The sequence below is a fragment of the Ooceraea biroi genome, chromosome 9, assembly GCF_003672135.1.
Source record: "Ooceraea biroi isolate clonal line C1 chromosome 9, Obir_v5.4, whole genome shotgun sequence".
NCBI classification, from domain to species: Eukaryota; Metazoa; Arthropoda; class Insecta; order Hymenoptera; family Formicidae; genus Ooceraea; species Ooceraea biroi.
In genome coordinates this window covers 9,070,259-9,096,120 of record NC_039514.1, presented here as the reverse complement: position 1 = coordinate 9,096,120, position 25,862 = coordinate 9,070,259, and the positions used below count along the sequence as shown (strand labels likewise).

At 45.3% G+C, this 25,862-nt stretch overlaps 1 protein-coding gene across 19 annotated transcripts in view; it reads left to right on the top strand.

The window, feature by feature from the left end:
- Positions 1-25,862, top strand: part of LOC105279014 (gamma-aminobutyric acid receptor subunit beta) — a 44,526-nt gene that overhangs the window by 6,223 nt on the left and 12,441 nt on the right. For 12 of the 19 annotated variants that reach the window (XR_003407031.1, XM_026972686.1, XM_026972701.1 and 9 more), the window contains exons 2-4: positions 1,146-1,213; positions 15,221-15,447; positions 16,531-16,613. Coding sequence is in view for 18 of the 19 variants with exons in the window: in XM_026972686.1 (XP_026828487.1) it covers positions 1,146-1,213; positions 15,221-15,447; positions 16,531-16,613 (378 nt within the window). In the remaining variant the exon portion in view is untranslated. Of the gene's footprint in view, positions 1-1,145; positions 1,214-7,185; positions 7,254-15,220; positions 15,448-16,530; positions 16,614-25,862 lie in introns of all 19 variants that reach the window. The other 7 variants (XM_026972698.1, XM_026972702.1, XM_026972687.1 and 4 more) reach the window with 1 other exon arrangement.

The following is a 25,862-nucleotide window of genomic DNA, read 5'->3' as shown; positions in this document are numbered from 1 at the left end:
CCACTTTAGAGTAGGCTTTGTCGATGTCGACGCGTCATTTTCTCACAGTCGCTCGTCGACTCGGCGCCGTCCTTTATTCGGATAAAACGGCCAATATTTATGCGTTGCAATCGAAAATCGGGAAAGTGTTTCTGTTATTTACAATGAATAAGTGCAATATAAGTAAGTATATACAATATACTTACTTGAGAAATAAGATTCGAGATAAGACATTTCCATATCTTTTGCACTTATTCATTGTAAATAACAGAAACACTTTCCCGATTTTCGATTGCAACACATAAATATTGGCCGTTTTGTGCAGATTCTACAAATTCTCTTAGAAGAATAGAATAAGATGTCTTTTAGATCTCACAATATTGTGAAATCAAGAATATTTTGAACTTGCTACAAATTTTTATCTAAATCTTTCTGAAAAAATTAATGAGATAGCACGAAGATTATTTTAATCTAAATTTTCGAATTTTCTATTCAAGATTAAAATATGCTTCTTTTCAATAATAAATATGATTGTCGCTATAGCGATCTTATTTTATGATAGATTAAAGAGTAATAGCATTAAGTCCAGAAATCTTTTCTGTGGGTGTGCGTAGAAAAAATATTCTCGATGAATAGTGAATAATAAAAAAATTGAATAATTCTCGACGCGGTAATTTGAAAGCGGCTGGCTTCTCCTTCTCGATGAAATTTTGAGGATAACATAAAATGCATGTAACGAGATGCAGAAGTCCCAGCGCTGCGCTCAGAGAGGAAGCGAAACCGGCCGCGAATCGTTGCGTAATCGCAAGAACAACCGAGCACACGTAAACTGGCGCACGTAAATTACCTGTACCGGACTGACCGTCTAATCGAGAGCGATTACCACTTTCAGCAACTACCATCCACAACGTAGCGACATCACCAAGCCCATTTATGCCATAATTCGCATTCACAGTAAATTCACGGAAACCGAGTGAACGAAAGAAAGAAACCGAACGAACGAAAGCGTGAGAAAGCGAGCGACACGTACATGCGTACGATCACACACGTGTGCGTGTGATAGTCGCGTATTAGCGAGCGAATGCCACATACAGTCACTCTCTTACCGTGTAGCTTGGCCGCGGCCGGAAGACCGGCGACTCAGTCTTACTAACGTTCGATTTCAGGTCCTCCCGTCGAGGTGGGCGTCACCATGTACGTCTTGAGTATCAGCTCCCTATCCGAAGTGAAAATGGTACTACCTCTAGGTCTTATTCAGTAATAACGCTGAAAACTTACTCGTTTACTTACTCGTTCTCGGCTAAAAACACAATCCGCCGCCGCCAACCCCTCACCCTCTTTCTTTTTCCCTCCCGGTTTTTTCTCCCCCGATCTCTTGGAAACCTGAGCAACCACACTTCTTAGTGCCCGTGTTGATTTTTTTTCAAGTCGACTCGACCGCCGCTCTGATCGTTACTGAATTGCAATCAGCATCTTTTAATCCACCACGACACACGCGCACAGACACAGACTCCCTCTCAGGGAGACCTGACACACCTTACAGCGGCGACCTTACACTCGAGTGCGGATGCGCATACATCCGGTTACACACACTGTTGTACATACACGCGCACACGAGTGTGCATCCCTCCCAGTCTCGCTGTTTTTTTTTTCTCGTCACCCCTTCCCTGCAACGAGTGTACCGGAACGATCATCAGCAGATTGTCGTTTTCGTTCGATTGTGAACCTGGGAGATTGGTGTGTCACGCAGTATACGTTTCTTCACTCTATTTGTGTCACATGTGTGTTTGTCAGTTTTACGTTATCCAATGCAAGACACACCCCCGTGAAAGTCCTGTTGCGTTGGAGAACACTCGCGTGTTGCGCTTGCGATGCATTCACCGGGCAAATCCGCGACTCGTCTCGATGATCAACGGACGCAGCACGAAATTCGTGGCACGTTGATTCGAGCGGTCGATCGTATCGGTAATCAACGTTCGCATCTGATCTCTCACGGCCGTTCATTTCGGTTGCTTTGACGAACAATGCGCGAATCGCCCCGCGTCGTTAATCACGCGCTAATTGGAACGATACCTGGAGCAGGTCGGACTGGCGTTTCGATAAACGATTCGTTGTTTAATACCCCCGTTGAAGCGTGAGTTATCTCCATTAACGACGTCGTGATTATTTCGCTCCGAACGCGCGATGATCGATTAATTGCTCGGCGAGCTCGCGGCTTTAATCTCGCCTCGTTCGTCTCGGGTACCACGAAGGAAATTCGATGTCCTCGAGGCGCTCATCGGGGATCCCCTGCCGGTCGCACCGACGTCGTCGCGTACCTGTCGATCGGCGATGAAGCTTGCTCGTGCAGTGCACGGACCGACATCGCCCCGGGCAATACGTCCCCTTTGAAGTGCCGTTCGTTTAGCGACAATGCGCTTGCAACCGCGACAAGCGCGTAACGTGATTACCAAAACGTTTCGGCGCTCGCTTCGAGAAGACCGACACGACGAGGCGACGTCCAATTTCTTGGCGCGTTGGTTCCGGGACCAATTGAATGCAACTGTGCGAAAGGGAACCGATCGGCGCCACGCCAGTCTTTCACCCTCGCCGGGAATTGCGATCGTGTGTGCGCGTCGCGCTTGAAAGCGAAATAAACGTTCTCAGTCGGATCGTCGATCGGGTTTCTGTGTCTCGAGTTTTCTTTCTGAGGTGCATTTAATCAGCTTGTCAGGCGGCAGATGGACATCGAAACGAATGTTTATCAGTGGGCAATTCGCGATTTCCAGACACGCGCGCGATTTATTTCTCTCCGTCGCACAGTGGGCTAAACTCGAAAAAAGCTGGCCAAAAGTAATAACTCGAAAACATGACGTTTTAGAAAAAAATGTTTCAAATAAAAGTTATAGGGTTTTAAATCAGGTATTAGATAATAATACTAGTATCACCTTGAATAGCGTTGCCAAGGTCACGCAAAGGTCACCTTGAATTTTTTAAATGGGAACCTCCAGTTTTCATTAGATATTTTTGTAGCTTACCTCAAGAGCTTTTCAGAACACTATAACAAAGTATTTATCCGTTAAATACTTCGAAGTTATGAAGCTTGAAAGTTACAGTCGCTACCGCGCCGCGTCGTACGTTTCGCGGCATTTAAAAATTTCACGGTGATCTGTACGTGATCTTGACAACACTATCAAGGTCATACTGGTATTGCTACGTAATGCTTCACTTAAAAACCTACAACTTTCATTTCAAACATTTTTTACCAAAACGCCAAATTTTCGAGTTATTACGATATGAAAATTAAAATGAAACATCCTGTATATAACGCAAAGGTGTGCGTTGGTGTGCACAATTCAAACGGAAATACTTAGTTTGAACCTTACACAAGATGATAAAACAAGAATCCCAAACAGCCTTTTACAGCTATTTAAAAAAATGATATTGAACTTTACTTCTTTCTTATATTTTAAGAAACCAAAAACTTAGATTAACACAAATTGAGGAACAAACATTTTTAATGGTTATAACTGTTTGGGAAAAGAGTTTCAATTCTATTTATAGAGTAAAAAGCAAAATTACTTGCATCCGCGTACAAGAATGTAAGCTATAGCCTATACTCATTCATAATTCGTTTTTCGGAACATTAACGCGTTGCCTCCTATTAATTGTTGATTAATGGGAAGGAAATTTTTCCTACGAAACTCCATTCACATTTTTGAAAATACTGATATCCATGAATCAAAAAAGGTCGAAATGCACAGATTTCCAAGAGTTGAAAAAATTCGACTTTTGGCCAGCTTTTTTCGATTCTAGCCCACTGTGCGTCGATCGGAAAAGTTGCAGGCGATTAAACTGCTTGATTTATAAATGTTTCATCTTTTCGCCGGTGCTTTAATGCAGTCCCAGTCCCAGAGAGTCAAAGTTTCATCTCTGATATCCGCGTCTCTCGGATTTCGCGTAACGAGAAATTCAGCCAATCGATTGACATTTCGCAGGAAAAGAAGCGCGGTAATGCAAACAGTTTAATAATCCGCGAACCTTCGCGTACTTCGCCTCGCCGTTTAACAGTAAATTTCCCCTCGCCTCTGTCACACGGTAGCAAAATTATTCCGAGCCGTATATCCCGAGACGCAGATGTTTTATTGCGCGTCCGCAGAGGAAAACGGTCGGCCGTACGACCGCCGCGCCGCATAAAAATTGCGATACCGCACGTAAGACGCGCCGCGCGTATACGTGCGGTAGCGATTACGCGGTTTGCCGCTTGCACTCTGAAACCACCGAAATGAAGCCAGCCAATCCGAGTCTCCCTAACTCACTTGATATATTGCAGCGCACCGTGGCCCGTCCGCTTATCGTGGTACCGGTTTTACACCGAACGCAGGAACGGGTGTGCGCGTGTATGACCTCATACACAGACACGGTTCTCCCACACAACCTTTCAGACACACACACACACACACACATCCTTTTAGTAGCGAGCAACAGAAAAAAGACACTATCAAAAGTGGACAAAGTACTATTTCATATTTCAGATGATAAATATATATACTATACTGGCTGTCCTCGTTTTCCACGCTCGGGAAACGCAGCTATAGCCTCGGCTGGAACTGGAAACGACAAAACCGCGCAGTTGTGATAGTCGCGAGTCCGGCTAACTCTCGTGAGAAGAAAGAGAGACAATTCTGAAACTCGCTCGAAATTATGCGAAGCGGTTTCCGTCCGCGACATGTGTTGTTCCGAACAAAACCATCCCTTTAAATAAACGTTCGATGTGATTGGCGATGTGAACGTGTGAAGCTTTCGAATCGACATCGACTAAATGAACGTCCAGTTGCACCGGCTACCTTCGTTTCCGGCGAGCGTGGAAGAATTAGCTCACTGATCTCCTGCCTGACTTTGAGCCTGGGCTGCCCCGAACGTCACGTAGTGTTAGAGAGAACGTGAATGAGGAGCGTCTCTTTACTGCTTTCTGCTCTCAGGGAAAATAGTATTTTGTTCAATACTCTGGATATATTAAAGACACGCACGACCGTCCCGTTAGACCGTTCTTAGACGCTCTAGCTGCTATGCCGCGGTTGCTAAGATGGGCTGCCGCCTCTGCCACCACTTACGATTATTATTACTCTATGTCCGCCCGAAGATAAAGAAACCACCCTCCTTTGACCCCCGCCTCTCTTTCTCTCTGTCCGAATAAAGCACGTATCACACGTTCGTGTACGAACACGCGCGCGCGCGAGAGAGAGAGAGCGTTCCCGATCGGAGTGCCTCGATCGAGATCCATCCGAGTTTTCCCTCCAGCAGCTCTTTCGGCAATTCCAAGGCAATTCTTCCCTTCACGTCTTTCCCTCCGAAAAAAGAAAAAGAAAGAGTAAATATATTTCGCCCGGAATCGACGACCGCAGTGACAATGACAGCAATTCAGTGTAAAAGTAACGATATCGTTGGACAAGATGACGCACCGCTCTTGCGACAGCGATAGAGAGGGTGTCTAATTTAGGGCGAGAAAAACAAACGGCGCCAGATGAAACGAGCCGCCAAATTACCCCGAGATACGTACACTTATAGCCACTGCGGATTCTAATTGGAATTGACGACGTGACGAGCGATTGGCAAGATACAAAAGCAAAGCAAGATACAAAAGTGCACATGGAGCGAAAGAGAGAGAGAATGATGGTGAGAGAGAAAGAGAGAATGAGAGAGCGGGAGAGAACGGAACGAAGCATAAAGCGGCGCGGTTACAAAACGAGAAAGACAGTAACAAGGTAACGTCTCATACTGCTACGTGGCTGTGATGTGTATGTAATTTACGTAAGATCGTAATTGCCCAAATGTAACGAGACCAAAGTGTAAATGATTCTTCCAGCTTGGAAGGCAACGTGGCCGACAACGAGTCCTGTTGATTTGGTTCCGTGCAGGGTGCGAGCTCTCCTCGACTTGTCCGTTGTCCGCGCCTTGCCTCTGGCTCGCGAAGAGCGTTCACGAACGGACGCGCGCCTGCGTTCCTACCGCGAGCAGGAGAAAATTGGGTAATTATTTAGATTAACGGAGCAACCTCGAATGACCTTGACCTTGACATATGTTGTCACGGTCACCCTCCTGAGTGACCTTCAAAAGGTTTTAGCCGTCGCTCATTGTTTATTAAAAAGTTATTAACAAAAGAAGTTTCGAAAATATAGTAGTTATTTTGAATATTGAAAGACATAAACGACGAATATGAACGAAGGAAGGAAAGTGATTTAACCTAACCTAATCTAATCTAGCCTGGTTAGGTTAGGTTAGGTTATATTTTCCGAAACTGGAGCCCGGACACATATACGCTCGTTTTTCAGCCCGCTTCGTGGGAGGGCGGGGGGGAGGGGCGAAGCCCCTCCCCCCCCCGCCAGAATCCGTGCCGTGTACCAGGTGATCAAAATCTATACGGTGAAATCTGTAACACCGGCTCCGGCGGGGGGAGGGACTTTGCCCCTCTCCCCCGCCCTCCCGCGAAGCGGGCTGAAAACGAGCGTATGTGTCCGGGGCTCCAGTTTTGGAAAATATAACCTAACCCAAACCTATTTCTGATTTAAAGGTAAAATTCCATCAAATATACTCTTTCGTAAACGTATATGATATCGTAAAATTATGCTCTATTCATTAAACTTTTTTGTTAATAACTTTTTAACAAACAACAAGCGACGGGTGAAACCTAGTGCGGGTTATTCGGGAAGGTGACTTTTGTAATATATGTCAAACTCAAGTCCTTGCTTCGCGTGGACAGTTGAAAATTCGTGCAAAATCATTAAACTTCTTTTGTTAATAACTTTTTAATAAACAATGAGCGACGGCTAAAATCTTTTGAAGGTCACTCAGGAGGGTGACCTCTATAATATATGTCAAGGTCAAGGTCATCCGAGGCTGCTCCGTTAAACTAAATAATTACCATCGAAAAAAAATTATGGGGCGCGTTTGCGACGTGGATTCATTGGGGGACCATTTCGCGAGACGGGTCGGGAGATTTGGGGATCGATTCGATTCGGGATGACTTTACAGCATCCGCTCGGATCTCGGCGCGCGCCAGAGTCAGAGGTAAAGGCAGATTCGTCGCATATCGCTACTGCTATTTTATATTACTGTTGTCCAGATATGATCCCAGTTGTCGTGCGCACGTGATAGGCCGTGTATGGATTGATTAGAGATCGGCGGATAATCACAGCGACCAAGGCCGGATGGTTTTGTTGATTGCAGGTCCGCCCGTGGAGGTCGGCGTCACCATGTATGTCCTCAGCATCAGCTCCGTGTCCGAGGTGTTGATGGTACAGTGTGCATTCAAGCTCTCCTCATACTCAAAAAAAGAAAGAAACAGCGTCGAACATTGACGCTCGCGTCCGCGTCATTTAGATTTCGTTCAGCCTCTCGCGAATCGAGCCCCCGTCTCTCCCCCGTCCTCTGCTCCTCGCCCCATGTATATTCCTCGTATATGTATCGAAATGCGAGAACAACGAGAACGTTTCTCCGTGCGACACACCCGGTTCACATCGCGATGGCACGATCGATCGTGATGCTAAAATCGTGCCCCGATGCTGCTTTTGCGGCGCGAGGGGTTGCAGGGGTATTTTAATCTCGGCGTTTAATTGGACCGATCATCACGTGTCGAGCGTGCCTATCGCGGCACCGACACCACATCACTGATCGAATCAGCTTACCAGTCGCGCCACTTGCTTCCGATTGCAGCCGCGGTACCATCCGTCTCGGTTTGTTTGTTCGTTGAGCGTGCACATGCAGCGAGATGCGACATGGATATTCATATTAAAAAGTATCCACGATAGAGAGAGAGTGGACCATTAAAATTTCGACAGCTCGATAAAATCAGGAGTAAATAAAGCGCCGATTGAAAAATTGTTGCGACGAACATTCGCGTCGAGCGCGAGGCAAATTCATGATTATCACGCGAAGTTATGGTCGAGCTGGAGTGCAATACAGTTTTACGTGCATCCATTCGCGCGGGACCTTTATGACGCAAATCCATGTTCGCTGAAATCTCGAGTCGCGTTCCTCGATATCTGGTCGCGGAAAGGTGTACCAGGGGAAATACGCGCGGTCGCGAATACAGCGACGCTCGCATCGGCAGCAAGGGGCGCATCGACACACAGCCGCAGCATAGGCTAGCACATATACAGGTACATACATATATACGAAAACCCATACACACGGTACACACTGTGATACACACACGGATGGCCTACTAACGTACATTTTTATAGCTCGTCACAGCTGTTTGGTTGGCTGAACTGTTACAAGGGAACCTTGCTACGTTCCACAGTCTTCGCAAGATATATTCTTGTCCACTTCGTTTATGGTTTATGGTTGAGTCGTTTGATTCGATTTGCGATGTTCTTGTTGCATGGCCCTACCCGCGGTGCTCGAACCGAAACGTAAAACGGATGGATATTTGAGAAACTTGAACGCGAAAATTCGCAGGGGCGGAGATACTCGGGGGGAGGGGGGGTGGACGTCGTCATTGCCGGCGGAATGGCAACGGGACGCGATCCTTTAATCCCACCGGGGACCATTAAATCCTTCGCGCGATATCGCGTCGCAGCCGAGGCGCTTCCCGGCGTTCAAAGCGATCGTAAATAAGTCAAAAATCCCGGGGAAAAATCCAGGCTCTTCTCGCGCGACTTGCCGATCTTTCCGGAAAATCCACGGGGTGCAAAATCCCCATCGGACTTCTCTGAGGGAAACGCGAGGGAATGTGCATACCGCTGGAAGCCGACCGATCGAACGCACACCGACGACGGGTGTGTGCGAGAAGAAAATACACCGTGCAATGCATTAGGGGATGAAACGGAATTGCGGAACGGCAGGACCGATACTGACACGTTTGATGTCGGACGTGGCTAATTGACGTAACGATCGCACGGGTCTCGGATCGAGCACCGTAGGCCGCACATACGTTGAGATACGCGTCCGTATACGCGTAATCGTACGCTCACGCGTGTGGCCCCCACATGTGTACATATTACATATCATACTTACAATACGCCCAAGTATACGCACGCGTATCCTGCGTATTACATATGATACCACACGTATCTATATATTGGTATTTGTTTCTCGATATTTAAGGTATACTTAATATAGTGGCACCGTACAACGTATGTGCATAATCCTGTAGTGATCGAAGGTACTCGTTCCGGTGTCGGCAATCAGTTTCAAACTGGACGCGCAACTGGATCCACCCTCCGTATCGACCGTATCCCGAAATACACGTTCGGCGGATTGTCGATTTTCCACCCGCTTCTCTCCGGTGAACGAGAATTATATCCGAAATTATCCGTCGATGTCCGAACGCCTAGCTTGCTGACGTAACTAGCGGCATTGTGGTCGATCGCCCGAGAGAGAGAAAGAGAGGAGAAAAAAGAAAGAGAGAGAGAGAAAGAGGCAAGATCGCCGAAAATATAATACATTCACGAGCCATAAAATGTCGGGAAGACGTTTAACGTGCGGCTCGATCCCGCGAGCTGCGGTACGGTGAAACTTTCAGAGCCCTTCGGCTCGTGATGAATTCGGGAGCGGTCGTGGCTAACGCTGACTTACCGCAGCTCGAAACGCCGACCGTCGACCCTTGCGAGCCCTGCGGTCGGCTCTCTCTCGTGCATATTTGACGCGAAGCCGCGCGAGACGGAGAACAGCACGTCGATTCCCGTCGGCTCTCCCCCGAGAGAGGGATCCAGAGTACTGAGTTTGGAGCTGAATGTACGAGGCTGGACCCCAGGTGTTGAGCCCTGTGCGGAAACCAAATCAAGTCGACACTGTCACCTGGGACGTGACGCGCGAATTTTTACACCCGCTGGCGAACATCCTCCATTCTACGTGTGCCTCCCGTGCCCTCGTCCCGTCCCTGTCCCTGTCCGCACCCTCGCGGTCGTAAAGCGACCCGCGCAATGTCCAGCCCTCTCGAGGGTCTCTCCTCTCGGACTCTCCGGCCGGTCTCTCATCCGCGAACACGAGACTGATTTTCCTACCAATTTGTCTCCTCTTTTATCGTCCTCCGTATTGAACGACAAAAGTCTATCGACGAGCACGTCGGTCGGACAGAATAATACGATGAAAGCGCCTTTCCACCCCCGGCCGGAGGGACCAGGAAGAGAGAGGCAAAGCGGGTGCCGGATAAAGAAAGCAGGAAGAGCAAAGAAAGCCTCGAGCCAAGACACACTCCGCGGACCCTCGAAGAGCGAAATATTTCCCCTTCGCCCCGTCCCACCCTCTGTTCCTCCCACGGCCAGCCGATGATCGCATACTAAGCGAAGAGTATAGCTCGTGCGACGTTGCGACTACGTCGAGACTGTAACGACATGATCGTATCTGCATATATATATTGTATATATATATCCATATGCTACATATCGTAAATCTATATATATATACTATGACACCTATATGAGCTGTGTCATTGTCAGTGTGTGCAGTGCGCTTCTGGTTGCTATGAATCACGTCACGCTCTGTATATTGTATATATATAACATATACAATTTTCTCTCCGAGCGCGCGGGCGCGTGTAATACGAGGACGGTTGAAATCTAAACCGAAATTTGGTCGCGTGTACGCGCGGGCCATGAATAAATTCCGGTTTACGCTCGGAACCGTCCCGGTTCTTTCGTAAGTGCACGCGGCCGCGCGCGCTTCTCCGCGATGTGCGTGTACGTGCATACCTGCGTGCGTGTGTATGTGTGTCTGGCGTAAGCTTGGCGTTTTCATGTGTCTGTACTGCTGCCTCTGTACTTCCTCTCGGTGTGCGTATGTGTGTGCGTATGTGACACGTAACGTGACTCTCTGTCTGTTCTGTGTGCTTTGCGCGTACACATCGCGGTAATCGCGCTCGTCGAGGCGCCGACGGACTCCAAACGAAATGGAGCGGTCCTCCTCGTCGACGAGCCCCTGTCGTTTCCATCAAGCTTGTCGCGCACTACCACCGCTCGGCCGCTTTTTTCTGCCATTTTTTTTTCTTCCGTTCTCTTTAGATCGATTGGTCTGCGTGCTTTTGCCTGAAACGCTTCCACAAAGCTTCCCTCTTGTTCTTCGCAACCGCTTTTTCGTTTTGTTATTTTACGCCTCGATTTGCGTGTAATAGAGTGGTGCTTGCGCACACCTACTCGCATTTCGCTCGGGATTGTTTCACCGACGGCGAGACGCGCGCGATACACTCGCTCGAACACTGCTCGGTTCATGCTCGGATTCACGCCGCGCAGGAATTCGCATCCCTTCGCGTTTCAAACGCGCATGGAAAATAGTCGAGTACTGTTAAACGTCGCTGACCTTACTCTATTTCAGTATTTCCGATTTTTCATGGGACGTAAAATGTTAATTTCACAATTTTCAGAAAGGTCTCACCTAGAGTAATTTCCGCTTAAAGAGGAAAACAAATTTAAACATTTATTGTTAAGCTTTATCTCAAACGCAGTCATGTCATACTTGAAAATAGAAACGCGAAGCATTTATTTATTAGCCAGATGACAAAAAAGACTAAATCATTACATCATGTAACGAGCCTTAAAATGTCCAATGGATCAAGAACAAGGAGCACAGGAAGCATTATGAACGTGTAATAGAACCGGAAGAATCAGGAATCGGTGGAGGAGCTCTCGCGAATATTCGCGTGGGAGTTGTTGACAGTGATCGGTTAATCACACCCGAGGATTTGTAAGCGCAGCAATTACACGTCACAACGTAACCGCAGTGCGCCTGGAGAGCCGCCAGAAACGCGAATGATGACAACTTCCGGTCCATACAGTATCCCTGCGGGATATTTCAAAGTCTTTCATATCCGTCGGGGAATCCGCGCGTTTAATCCGCCAAATTAATTGCTTGCCGCAAATTTATTTGCGGATACTCCGAATCTTCGGGTGTTGCACGTACGTGACGTCCGCGATATAATTAAATAGTAAAATCTCGCGGCTCTCGGTGCCGTAACAGAGTTTTCCGATTCTTTATTTGTTGCTTCAATAAATCGTCAAGTGAAATCGACGGCGAAATGTCTGAAATAAATCGAGAAATGTGCAAAATGAACGATGGGCAATGCGCCACGAGCATTAAATTCTTCACAGCGACGCGATGTGAATAAAATAACGCGACGTGCAGGAAAAGTCTTAACGTATGCGCGCTCACGTCGTCGAAAGGGAGGGTAAGCGTCGCCCCGGGTTGAACTCTTCCTCTCGTCACGGATAGCCGTGACATGTTATTGGAGTTGTAAAATTCCGAACTTCAACTCTTAAAGCTTTCGAAAATTTTGCAAAATTTTCCGCTCGTTGACAGTTGTACAAACTCCGTGAAACTGACTTGTAATGATCATAAAATTTCCATGGTTACTGCTCACGACATATTCACTTAAGCTTGATTTTATTCGAAAATTCAAATCGCTAAATCTCTTTCGAGATAGACTCTTCATTTTTCTAATTACACAATAAATGAGAAAAAGAGAGAGATTAGTTTTAAAAATAGTGGACACTTTTTGCACTATTCTATCGCATCACGTCCACAGCATTTCCTTCTGCGAAGGAGAGGTGGGAAGTGTCCGTAAGTGCTAAATCGATATTCGCGGTGTCGGCGATCCTCGAAAGGAGGCACGTGAAGACAGCCGCCGAATTTTAAGGGTGCCACATTACCAACCCCGTACCGTTTTCACCCAACGCGCGGTGCATGAATTTTCTGGCGGTTTCGTAGCATGCCTGCACGTAATGGTGTCGTCGCGAATACCTGTTCTAGATGTATGTACGTATATATATGTATACGTAGTCACTATACATACACGCTCCTCCACACCTTATCCCCTTCGCGCGTATACACGAATTATATTTCGCGTCGCGAAACCCCTGTCCCGCGATCAACTCCAACGTCGACAGGAATCTCGATGCTCGCGAGGTGTGCAGGTCACGCGTACGTTTTCGAGATGCGAGATCGCGAGATCTTCGGGTCACTATTACGCCCACAGTATCGTAATTGCAAACCATTAACGCGTTGCCGTTATAACGCTGCTGCAGTAGTGCGCTTGCATTTAGGTACTTAACGCGTCAGTGCGACTATCGATTGTAGAATTAATTTGGAATCTGGAGTTGTAATAGCGGAGTGATTATGATATATCGCAGTAACAAATCAAGTAACAATGATGAGAATATTATTGCAGAAGGCTGGCCAGCACGTGCGTGGACATCCACCATGAATGATGACACGGATTGAAATTTGTTGCAAAACTCATTACGTGATAGTAATTTTAATTGCTGGAGGATTATGCTTTAACGATAATTAAATTCCGTCGCAGTTTAATCCGGTAACAGGTAAGACAACGGGATCTTGTAAACTTCAAGCAAGTTTCAGACATATCCCCTTCAGGGTTTCTTACCATGTATTAGCGAGACGATTAAGAAACTTCCACTTTGGATAATAAATCTGCTCGTCTATTTCACTCGAACGCGCTCAAACTCCTCCGGATTAGTGCTCGAACTTTTGCAGTCATACGAACCTACCTTTCCACGGGATCAGCAGCGGAGTAATTTAGAAAGCTTGCGACATCGCCACCGAGTTTATACCGGCATCGTAACGTGGTACTTGTACGACGTTATTGTTCCAAGATTTTCTCTCGCTCTAATAACGCGAATAATTTCTACAATAATAAATTGTACTCGCAAATCAATCGCGCGCATTTTCAGCCTGAGTTTAGTCCACGGTATACGCGATTTTTACATTAAGAGAAACGTTCATCGATTTATTCTTTCGTTTTATGTCACGTATCATTGCACGTTTTACCGGTCTCATTTTATTTTATTCGCTGGCTGGATTCGATGGAGATTGGATGCAGCGAGAGAATTTAGTGATAGAACTGACCGTCGTCAATCGCGTTACCCCGAAATCGGTCTCGGTCGGGCTGCTCTGCACGTCGCTCAGACCTCGCTTTATCGTAGCGGGATAAACGCTCTTTGCCAGTGTGAAACTCAATGATGGAGAGCCCTGCAGTGCTCTCGAAGTTGCCATCGCAAGTTCGAACTTTATAGCCGCGCCGCGCCGAATTAGCCTCGCCTCGTTTCACAGCGTGGGGTCAAGTAGAACGCCGGAGGAGGTCTGGCTAGAGGGTCACGTAAGCGTTAAGTGGCCGATTTCACGTGTTACGATAACCACGACGAGCCGCCTCGATAAGCCTTCGAAGGTGCCTGTCGACGTTTGCGATCCCGAACGTGTTTCCCATCCCGTAACTACCCGCGCGCGTATCTCTTCCGATCGACACGTTTACGTTTTAAAGAGACGGCCGCGTGCTGCAATCGCGCGGCCGTGCGCGTATTATACCGCTATCACGTTACTTATACCCCGCACAATTCGTTGTTTCGCGCAAACGCTTTTCCGATCTCTTGAGATTTTCCGCGCTCCGACACGTGGGAAGAATGAGGACTAACGTAGCGTTCCGTATCATGCGCGTATCTTGTGTTACATTTTGAAGAGAATCGTAAATCTCGAGAGTAATGTAATATTTTTATAATAACAAATAATTCGCAAACCGATAGAAAGCTGCCTTTGACAAGGAAAATATAATTCACGAGTTATCGCTATTTCTACAAATACTTTGAATAAAATGCACGATGAATTAATATAATTATAAAAGTATAAAATTAATTTTTAATTGTCGTAATGTCAATTTCGTGATTTTTTAAACATATTATGCACAGTCAGCCAATCATCGTAAAATGATTTCTTCTTTCAAGTACGAGCGTATTGTAATTTTCTAAACGGGATTAATTTCCGTCACTCAATCAATAATATCTCGCAAACTAATTATCCGAGATAAATAATTGAAGATTCATTAGAAGCGATAGAGTCTCAGCTTTCGAATAAAATTTGTTTGATCTCGCTACGATTGTTCTGTGCAAAGATACAATTATATCGATCCGTGATCACGATCTAGCGGAGGTGCACGTGGTGGTGGGGATCACAGAATCGCCTCCGACCAATGAGCATCGAGCACATGTTGCGACCACGTGCTCGTAACCATGTGCTCGCGGCAAAAAATTAACGTAACGACATGAAACAAACGGCTGCCTTTTGCTTTTTGTATCGCGCGTAAGACGAAGATAGCGATAACTCTATTATCAGACATTGCATCAATTTTCAATAATAACAAAAACTACATAATTTAATGTACGAAATGCGGAAGGGCTTACGTGAATCCTCGTATTTCTCTAGTAAATCTGTGAACACAAATGACTTCCAGTCTAATAAGTCACCTGTGTCGTACCAGGACTTCACGTTGGATTTTTACTTCCGACAATTCTGGACGGATCCGCGACTCGCGTTCAAGCCGCGAACGGGTGTGGAGACGCTCAGCGTTGGCTCAGAATTCATCAAGAACATTTGGGTACCAGACACCTTCTTCGTCAACGAGAAGCAGTCGTACTTTCACATCGCTACCACCAGCAACGAGTTCATTCGTATTCACCATTCGGGCAGCATCACGCGTAGCATACGGTAAGTATAATTTACGTTCGTTAGCCTCCACAGTAATATTATAAATATTTTTCAGTTACACAATAAGATATTTTTAGAAATAATAATTTTAACAAGTAACAATAATTTTAGAGCGGCAAAATTTGTTTCGGTGGCGAGGTCGCGTTTTATAATAAAATCACCCGAACGTGTGTGTGCACCTTTTCTTCCGCTTTAATAACCGGGTTTAATTTAGATCGTAATTGAGAAGAGGGCGAACGATAGATAAAGGTTAAAAGGCCTTTCTGCCCATATTGAGCCAGTTAAAGCGGGTTTAATCCCGAACTGCTACTTTCGCCGCGTTCGTGGCATTTTCCGTCGTGACTGTAAATCGAGGCCCATTGTCCCCCATCACCATAGAACATTCGTGGCACTTCTGGGACCAATTGCGCTCGGCACGACAAATTTGTTCCCTGTAGCTAGCGGCCGCCGCCGCCACCCTTCTTGCCTGGCACAGCTCGTACAGTTCCCCGTGTCTATTCCTCTCTCGTGCGCCCGACAGTGTTCTGGTATTAACGCGCCGGCTATATTCCGACGATCCATGCATACCTAACTTGCGCCCCTCGCAATATCGTTCCATTATATTACATCCTCGACTTCCGGATCGGAACTGCCGAATCGAGCCGCTCTCCGTCGGGAACGATGGAAGAATATCGATGAAGCAACTCGTGAACACGCTTGCGCGGGTGCTCGTTTGCGTGAATAATTCTTCTCTGCTTCAGCCGAGGGAAGGAACGGCCATCGATCACTGTCGTCTACATGTGTACGTATCATGCGAATACGTACGTCTGTACCATTTCGTACGTCTCTCGTCGAAGACGAGAATAGACGTGTATTAACGATATGTCACGTCGAATCGATACGAATCGGTTCTTACGCGTTAATTCCAGCAACGTGACTCGCGAACGTAATGAGGTCGGCGCTATGAATTAATTCACCGCGCGTTGATTCAACGTTAGCCGGGCGCGCAAATGGGTTGGCCGTAAATCCCGTGTATTCGTATATACCGTAAAGCACTCGGTCGAGGAGCGATTGTTAAACGGGCTTTACTTGAATGTGTTTCAGCTTAACGATTACAGCATCGTGTCCCATGAACTTGCAATATTTCCCGATGGACCGGCAACTGTGCCATATCGAGATCGAGAGCTGTAAGTACGCAATCCACGCGCGTGTACATACATACATGTATACATATATTTTATATATATATACAGGGTGTCCCGGGTTTTAACCGACAAACTGTGGGAGCATATTCTACTAGTGGAAATAAGAAAAAATTCTTATGTCGAGTTTGCTTAGAAATGCTTTATTACAAAGTTATAAACCAATATTGAAAAAAAATATGAGATAAGTAACAGCGGATTTTTTCACAAAAATAAAAATTATGTACGCAATGATTTAGTGACGCATTTCAAAACGTTGTCCTTGCACATCGATACAAGCTAGACATCGACGTAGTACAGAATTTGTTACGGTACGACATTCCTGAAAATTTTGTTGCATCTCAGTAACTGAATTAGTAATTCGTTGCTTTAAATCTATCTGGTACTCTCCTGTTAGGAAATCTACGTTGATACTCTCGTACGGCAGCTCGTGCATTTCCGTCACAGAATCCGTACACGAAATGAATATCGGTGTATTCCTCATTTGAAAACACTTTTGGCATTCTGATAGTAATTGCTAGTTGACACGACGATTGAAATCTAACGGCTACTGTTGTGAAAGTAACAATCATACTGAATCGTTTCAACATAGTGAACATGAATACATGTGAATACACGTAACATAAACATCTTCGACCTTCCAAATTCTACACTATGTTCCGTTGTTACTTATCTCATATTTCTTTTCAATATTGGTTTATAACTTTGTAATAAAGCATTTCTAAGCAAACTCGATATAAGAATTTTTTCTTATTTCCATTAGTAGAATATGCTCCCGCAGTTTGTCGGTTAAAACCCGGGACACCCTGTATATAGATGCATACAACGTAATACAATTTCACAGAGTTCGACATCCTCGCCTATGTCACTTTTACTCGACATACGAACACGTACACATATTCTTGCGCATATTATGATGGAAGTCAAAGAGATTTTCCTATGCACTCCGACGGTATTACTTCTCGGAATGACAATCGACTCGCAGTATCGTTCTGGTGTCCATCCCCGATGCGCGCACGGTCGCTGTTGTTAAAAAAATAAAGGCAGAAGATTCTCTGAAACAATTTCTGTATTCGAGAGTCAACTGTAGCTTAATTAAAAGCGACTTTTCACTTACAAAATTACTTCAGAAATTACTCTGTTTTTCTGCTACATGCAGAAGTCAGATCGAGATCTTTGAAATTTTCACTTGCCGCTCGATTTAATATCCTTAATATCAGCTCTCGCTGAGGCAGAAAGCGCAAACGATTGAGTCCGGCATGCGGACCCGTGCGTGCATCCGGTTCGTGGATAACGCCGGGGGCGATACGAAGAAAGTCCTTATCGAAAGTCGATTGTCGATTGATTCAACACGATTCAACTGTACAACGCTTTGAACCCCCTTTTTCAGATGAACAGACGCTTCTACCGTGTATATTTTGCGTCGAGCATAAAAATGCTGTCCCCCTCTCTACTATTACACGCTCACACAGAGGATACTGTCAACCTCCACGACCCATTACCCTCCACTTTTCCTCCCTGCCTCCCTACCTCCCTCAAAATCATCCGACGAAGTCGCCGCCTCTCTCCTCTCGCCCTCTTCCCGCCATCAGATTTTTACTTCCCTACTTCTTCTCTATCCTCCCGTCTCTATCTGTCTATCTGTCTGTCTGTCTGTCCGTCACTCGCCACTTCACACGCTCACTCACACGATCAGTCAGCCACACGGTGAGAATCACTCTCATTCACCTCGTTCACTCGCTCACTCACCCGCTCTCGCTACACACACACACACACACACACACACACACACACACACACTGGTTGGGTTTCCTTTTTTTTGATATCATACACGGTGATTGTATTGTACAACAATATGGATTTGCAGAGTCGGGCATTTATTGAACAAACGTCGAGGAAAAGAAGTACATGACGACATTTCCAGCATCAAAATTCTGTATAAATTTTATCAAAAACGAAAGAGGCTTCTCAGATCAAAGATATGTCTCGGATGCAAATTCTCAGTTTCTTCCGCCATGTAGTTGATGGTTTGACAATGAAAGCCTAACTCTGCGATTGAGCACAGTGTGCGGTCAGTAAGCACCTTAAGAAGGAGCTTTCAATGCGCCGAGACGACGGCCTCTATCAATGCGCGCACCGACATCGTCGACGAGACACGTCTCGATTAATCGAGTCGCTAACGTTAGGCTGTCAATGTGTAACGAGCACAAAAATCGTAGGTTGGCCAGCAGCAATAGCGCACCGTGGGAACGCCCCATCAGTGCGTGGAGGCACGCGTGAATAAGTGACGACATGTGTGCGTATGTGTTTGTGTGAATGTGTGTGATAGCGCTAACGTTTCACTGTCACGAGCTCGCGTTGGTTGTCGTCTGCTGCAAATTGCACGGTGTGTCGATGTACAAGAGCGAAGGAAAATCCTCGGGCGCGCTCCCACGCTCGTTTTTCGCCGTTTGTTCACTCGTGTTTGCGCATCGCGGAATAATTATCGTTACCGTTGATATTGGCGTTAATAATTCGCGCACACAATAACAAACGTGTCGCGCAAATTACATGAATAAAACATGCAATATATTTATCGCGAATCAGCATTATGATGATTACATAATTACAGATGCATATGAAACGCGAACTGGAAACGCGGAAACATTTACGTTATTTTTGCGTTATTTTTGAATTCGCAAGAGCACGTTGAATACGAACGTATTATAAACGTTAATGAGAATCTTTGTAAGGGAAATGATGGAAAAAGTTCGGCCCTAACTTGGCCCTCGCTAAAAGTCTGTATTAAAAGTCAGTCGGTCGTGGAATACGGTCAGGAGAGGTCACCGGAAGTCCGGCGCGTGAGATATCACAGGGAACTGAGCGGGAAACTTGGTCGATTAGTTTCGTCGAGCAGAAAGCTCGGACTCTCAGCGAGCGCCCTTTCGTCCTTAATTGGTCGGGCTCGAACGCAAGTTATTGCGATCGTTATAAGTTGTCGCGATACATTTCCGCCGCGAATTACGAGAGACTGTTCGCGCGAGTTGCCCAACTTGCGAGACGATTCGAAAGATTTATGGTCTACCTTCGAACGCGGTTTAACTAGAATTTTTTCCGTCTTTTTTGAAGCACTAGAAGTGCTAGAAAGCGGTAAATGATCAGCCAAGTTGTACGGTTCGAGTTAACTTTCTTGAATCGATAAGTATCACGTAAAAGATTCTTGATTTGGTCGCTTGATTTAATATTCCTTTCTGCGAGACCCTTTTTGCGGTATTTCTTGTAAAGCATTTAGACCGGAAATAGCACAAGATTTCGACTGAAAGCGAAATGGAAATTCGATCGACGTAAATTAATAATAACCGACTTACATTCTCTCATGCGATTTCGCACGTGACTGCTGCAAACTTTTCGCATTTCTATTTTTAATCGTAGATTTCATACGTGATTGACGTTCTCTGGGCGAATGCTGCTGGAAATCGCGGCTGATACGATCTAGAAAGGGAAAAGGCGAGGAGGCGCCAAATTTGTAGAACTTTGGAGAGTTTCTTGATTAGTTTCGCCGGATAGAAGTACCGGATCACGAACGCCGTTTCGCCCTTAACTCGGTCATTAAGCGCGGTATTATTACCTCTCCTCGCATCGATTTTGTATTTCTGCAGCGGCAAAAATGACGTTAAACTTCGCGAATATCTTTGTAACCGACAGTTTCTTTGAATCTTACGATTACGTGCGATATATAAAAGCACTTTTGCCCGTACTTTATTATAGCGCTTCATCGTGCGATAAAACAAAACCTTTTACGCGCGAATAAGTTAAAATTACGTAGTCCTGCATATCCCATTCTGCGCTTTATTCTGACTATCATTTTACGAGATATACTATAACCGCGCGACGTCGCGACGCAAGAGACGTGCAATTTGCAGCAATCTCAGATCCCGTAGCGAATGCGCTCGATCGTGCTCGTTGACACGAAACGATCGCGGCTTTCACGGTGAAAAGAGGCAAAACTTGAACCGCTTTCTTTCATCAGTAAAAGAAAAGCGATCCAACTTATGAGATCCAACCAATGACCAATACGTTTACAGGACACGCTTAGTCACATCCTACGCAAAGACCGTATGCGAACGTATTTACGAACATCCTCCGAAGGGTCTCCACTCTGCCAAGCTCTACCACTGACAGTGAGTCGTAACGTCGGTTCTAGCTGAACGCGTGCTTTCTCGATGACCGAGCGATAGTCATTCGGCAGCGAATACGAATGATGATCACGCGCTTGCACGAGCAACTCAAAGTACGCGCGACGTATCCTCTTCTGCACCATCGCCGAGGCAGTCACGAGTCTGATTATGCACGACGACGGTCCGCGATCATTATCGAGCTGCGCGAATCGCGCCAGGATTTCCCTCGAGAATCGGCAGCAGCGGAGGAAACGCCGCGCGAGTGCATCTGATCCGCGCGGTGACGCGACGAGCACGTCTCTAGTCGCGAGAGTGGAATCCGTCCGTTCCGTCCACGAGTTCCACGACGGTGATCTCCCCCGGAAGGGATGGGGAGAAATTACGTCGAGAATACTACACACACATCACACGAGGCACACACACGCACGACTGTAAATAATACAGGGTGTCCCATGGGAAGTTGCTGAAACTAATCAGCTGTCATTTTTAAACGTATGCAGTTATTGAAAAAACAAAAATTGCGTTGGAAAGAGGAAAGTCTGCAGTTTTTAATGGGTATAAATAAAATTTAGCAAAATGTTTGTATATCAGTTTATTTTATTAATGAAAAATATGCTAATAATCAAGTAAGCTAATGATAAATATTTTCAAAGTGTGCACCATCTGAATTTGTACAAAAATCAATTCTTTTACGAAAACTTGTGAAAACTTTTTCTAACATGTCGTCTTTAATGTTGCTGACGACCTTTTTAATAGCTACTACTAAATCTGACACTGTTTCTGCATTTCCGGCATAACAATGGTCCTTAATGTATCCCCAAAGAAAGAAGTCACATGGATTTAAATCCGGCGAGTACGGTGGCCATTCTAGCCCCCCCTGGGCAAATTTGGGGTATCTCAGACCGATGACTCGGTTGCCATAAACTTTATCGATTGTTTCGAAGACCTCCTGGGTTCGATGTGGTGTCGCTCCATCCTGCATGAAATGAAATCCTCTGACCAGGCTTCTTTTTTTTGCATGAGGGAAAAATTGTGTTTCGAGAAGCTGCTTGTAACTTTCACCAGTGACTGTTGATTCGAAGAATTGCAGATAAATTCCTTTTACCGAGATCGCAGCCCATGCTGTTATTTTTTGTCGATGTAAAGGTTTAGCCAGGGAAACGTTGGGATTTTCCGACCCCCAAAATCTATAATTTTGTTTATTAACATAACTATTTAGTCAGAAATGTGCTTCGTCCGTGTAAATTATCAATTTTGCATCAAGTTCTCCATCTTCAAACATTCCATTTATCGTCTTGCAGAATTCCACACGTTTCGTCATAGCGCGTTTGGTTAGCAATTGATGCGATGTTATTTTATAGGGATGCATTTTCAGGAAATGTTTCAAAATCCTGTGTAACGTTGTTTTGGATATTTCAAGAGCTTGGGCAGCTTTCGGAATGGAAGAATTTGGATTCTCTTCAAAATACTTCTTAATATCTTCAATGTTTTCTTCTGCAGCTACAAACACAGAAGGACCTGGCAGATCATGTCTACGGTCTTGGATAGTTCCATACTGCATAAAATTATCGATAATTCTGATAAAAATAACACAAAACATTATTTTAATGCAGATTTATTGCCAAAAAATGGAGTGACGTAACGCATACGTTTAAAGAAATAATAAATTCTAACCTTTTCAGCGTGTTTTCGCTCTTAACTTTATGTGTTCCGTATTTAGTACGAAACCCCCTGTAAGCATTGCTATAAACTTTTCCTCTGGAAAAGAAGCACTCGACAAGAGAAATCTTTTCTTCCGTCGTCAGATTACTCATTTTGACGCGCAGGAACTTGCAACCAGAATAAAACTGCGGACACTCAGATGAACGACCGTTAACCGTAAGACCCTTTCTGAAGTCATGGAGGGGAGAACCAATCGTTTACTTTCAGCAACTTCCCATGGGACACCCTGTACATACACGAACTCCCGAGAACTCTCTCGCTCCCTCGGCGAGAACTCCACCAAGAGACGAGCATTCGGTCCTGATCGGTGAAAACAACGCGCGAAAGTGTGCTGTTTGATACATCACTTATTAATCACCACTTTGCCACTCACCACTTACCACCATTACTTGACCATCACTTTACCGAGCACAGAGCCCTCGCCCCCCGCTCCCGCCGACCCGCCCAACAGACACATACACACACACCTCGAAGGGCCTCCGACATACAGCACTGAGCCTCGTGTCCGGGGACGTAGTAAAGGGCCGACGACGGCCAGCCCCGATGGAGGCTAAAACCCAGAAACGACAACGGTGTCGACAACGGTCCGACCGAATTAAAACGCATTGTGCATCTAGCCCAGCGCATGTGAGAAAGACGAAACGAGTGCGATGTTACCACGGGGCGTGGTTCATCACGTTATCGGTATGCCTTATGGATCTGCTTGCGACCCCAATTTAGATCTGCGAATCTTGCGCTGTTTCTCAGCATCTACGTCCCGATCCACCCACCGCCCTCTCCCCCTTGCCAGAACCTTCGAGCAAGTACTTTTGTGCGTACGGTAGAGAGTAGACGTATAACATAGTCCGAGTATACGGCATGCGTCGGCATGGATATTTACTTCCGGTCCGCTTCGGGATTTATCGAATTGAGTAAATGAAGTATTGCGTCAGTGGTGCGAAATACTTTTTATTATTATTATTATTGTGGGACGGCAAGATGTCAGATCTGCCTTTATTCCATTTATCGTAATAACGCATTTTATCATATTTATTTTTACTGTTGTAATATTAAATAATATCAAGATTCTCGATCAGTATCCATTGTTTAATACGGACAAAACACGCTGTTCAAGAAAATGTTATTTCAGATATTTGCATCGTGGAAAAATCGCAGAAAAACAGCGTGTCTGCGCACGTACACATACACATAATAAATTTCGGTTTTAATTCCAAACGGCTTCGATGGGATATCGTGTGTTTCAGCTGTGAGAGCTGTAACGTCGGAACATTTTAACGTTAAAAGGACCCAGAATGGAGATTCGCGTCTCTCTCGCGGAACACGGTGCATGGTGCATGGTGAATCGAGCATGTAGCACGGTGCATGCAGCCGCGGGAGGTGAAATGCGCGGCATAAAGCATATAGCACATGTATATATACATATGAATATATATACATATATATATGTATATATATGTATATTTATTTAAATCTCTCCTGATCCCGCAAGCCTGTGTGTGGACCACCGCAGCATGCCAAGCACGAGACTCTTTTCTTTTTCTCTTTGCTTTTCCATACCTACTTATATACACTTTTCACTTATCGTCTTGAATCTAAACTTGCCGCCACTAACCATGTGTCCTCGGTATTTTGCTATAATGTTGCCGCAGTCCTTCTTCCCGCAGTATTCAACAATTACCACTCTTACCTTCTCTCTCTTTTTCTTTCTCTCTATCTTTGCCTCCCTTTCTCCTCTGACCCTTTTACCTCTCGTGACGCTTAATGTTGCCCTCCCCCCCCCCAGTCCAGGCCCTCTTTATTAAAACTTTATCAAAGTACCAATTTATCCGTGCTGCACTTAACTATGCGACGACCATCGGCAGGAACGACGAGCGAACGGACGCGAGAATAATACTTTCGCCAATCTTTCTTCTCTCTTAATTGTTCCCTTCACGGCATGGTCGTCGTTGCCGGCAAGCTTTTGTTTCATCTTTGTTTAAAAACACAAGTAGCTTAATTCGCGCCGGCATAATGAGCGCATCGCCGCGCCGGGAGAAACGTAATTAAAGGGTTACATACCTCCATAGCGGCGAAAAATTGATATGTTTGGGGAATTGTTTTAGGGGGTATATCTGAAATAATAAAGTAAAATATGAATTGCATATGATTTACTGGTCCTTTAAGTGTAAAAAAATAATTAATAATAAATTTTTGAATATTAATAAAATGAAGTTTTGTGGCATTAATTGGACCGCTGCTAAAAAAATGTCCCCTCAGAGTCGGCATGATATCTTCTTGTAACATTGATGGATCTGACAAATGCAAGAAATTTCTTGTAAAGTAATGTTGTAGTTATGGTCTATCGAGCCAGATTTTTTAATTTCAAAAAAATAAACAATTTATGCCATGTCAAAGTTGAACTTCATGTTTTCATGAAAAATTTCGGTCTTTAATTGTTTATAAAAATTGTATTAAACAAAATTGCAAAAAAATGGCTCGATAGACTATAGACAAAACGATTACGAAGATTTGAGAACAAACAATTTTAAAAAATATTGAAAACTCTTCGAGTTATCGTGCCGACCGTGTCAAAAAAACTAGTTTCGAGAAAAACGCGTTTAAAGTTTGAGAAGTAAAAATCGTGTAAATATTAATTTTTGTAGTGAGCTTAATCTCCCATTCCAATTTCATATTGCGTGCCTTCCTTCTCGATAATTTTTATATTTTGTAGTTTTCTGTAATCTGTGGGCTGTTCGAGCTTCTTTGCGGTAGCCTGCGCCGCACGCAGCAGCTGCGCGCCGCGGCCCGCCTCCTGACGCGCGGTCATATTTATTGTTATATCTTCGTTACGGATTGGAATTTTTCACTAATTCTTTTTTTATTATATTTTTAAAAGTATAAAGAATGAAAATCAGTAATAAAAAAATCGATTGTTTGACAATTCTGGAGGTATGTAACCCCTTAAGAGTGAGCGAAAACGAGGTGCAAGGTGCAACCGAGACGTTCGCCGTTCTCGCGTTAAATGCAACAATTTAAATTTCTCATGAAAGCTGTCATTTCCGCGGTTCGCCGGCAACGTCGAACGCACCCGCTGCACCCGAATCCGGTAAATGTGATTGCCGGAATCGCGCGGTTTCGCCGCGCGGAATCGCGCTTCGATGTCGCGTTCTGCCGTCGAGCGCGATAAAACGCGGCGGCATCCGAAATCGGATTCCAAAAACAAAAGCAATTAATCTGGCATATTCGGAGGCGTACCGCTTAATCCACGTTTGGCCGATGCTCGGCGCAATGTGGCCGCCACCGCGATGGAATGCCACTTTGGTGCCTGGAATGCGGTATAACGATCGTAATCACCTAAGATTCAGTTACGGAGGAA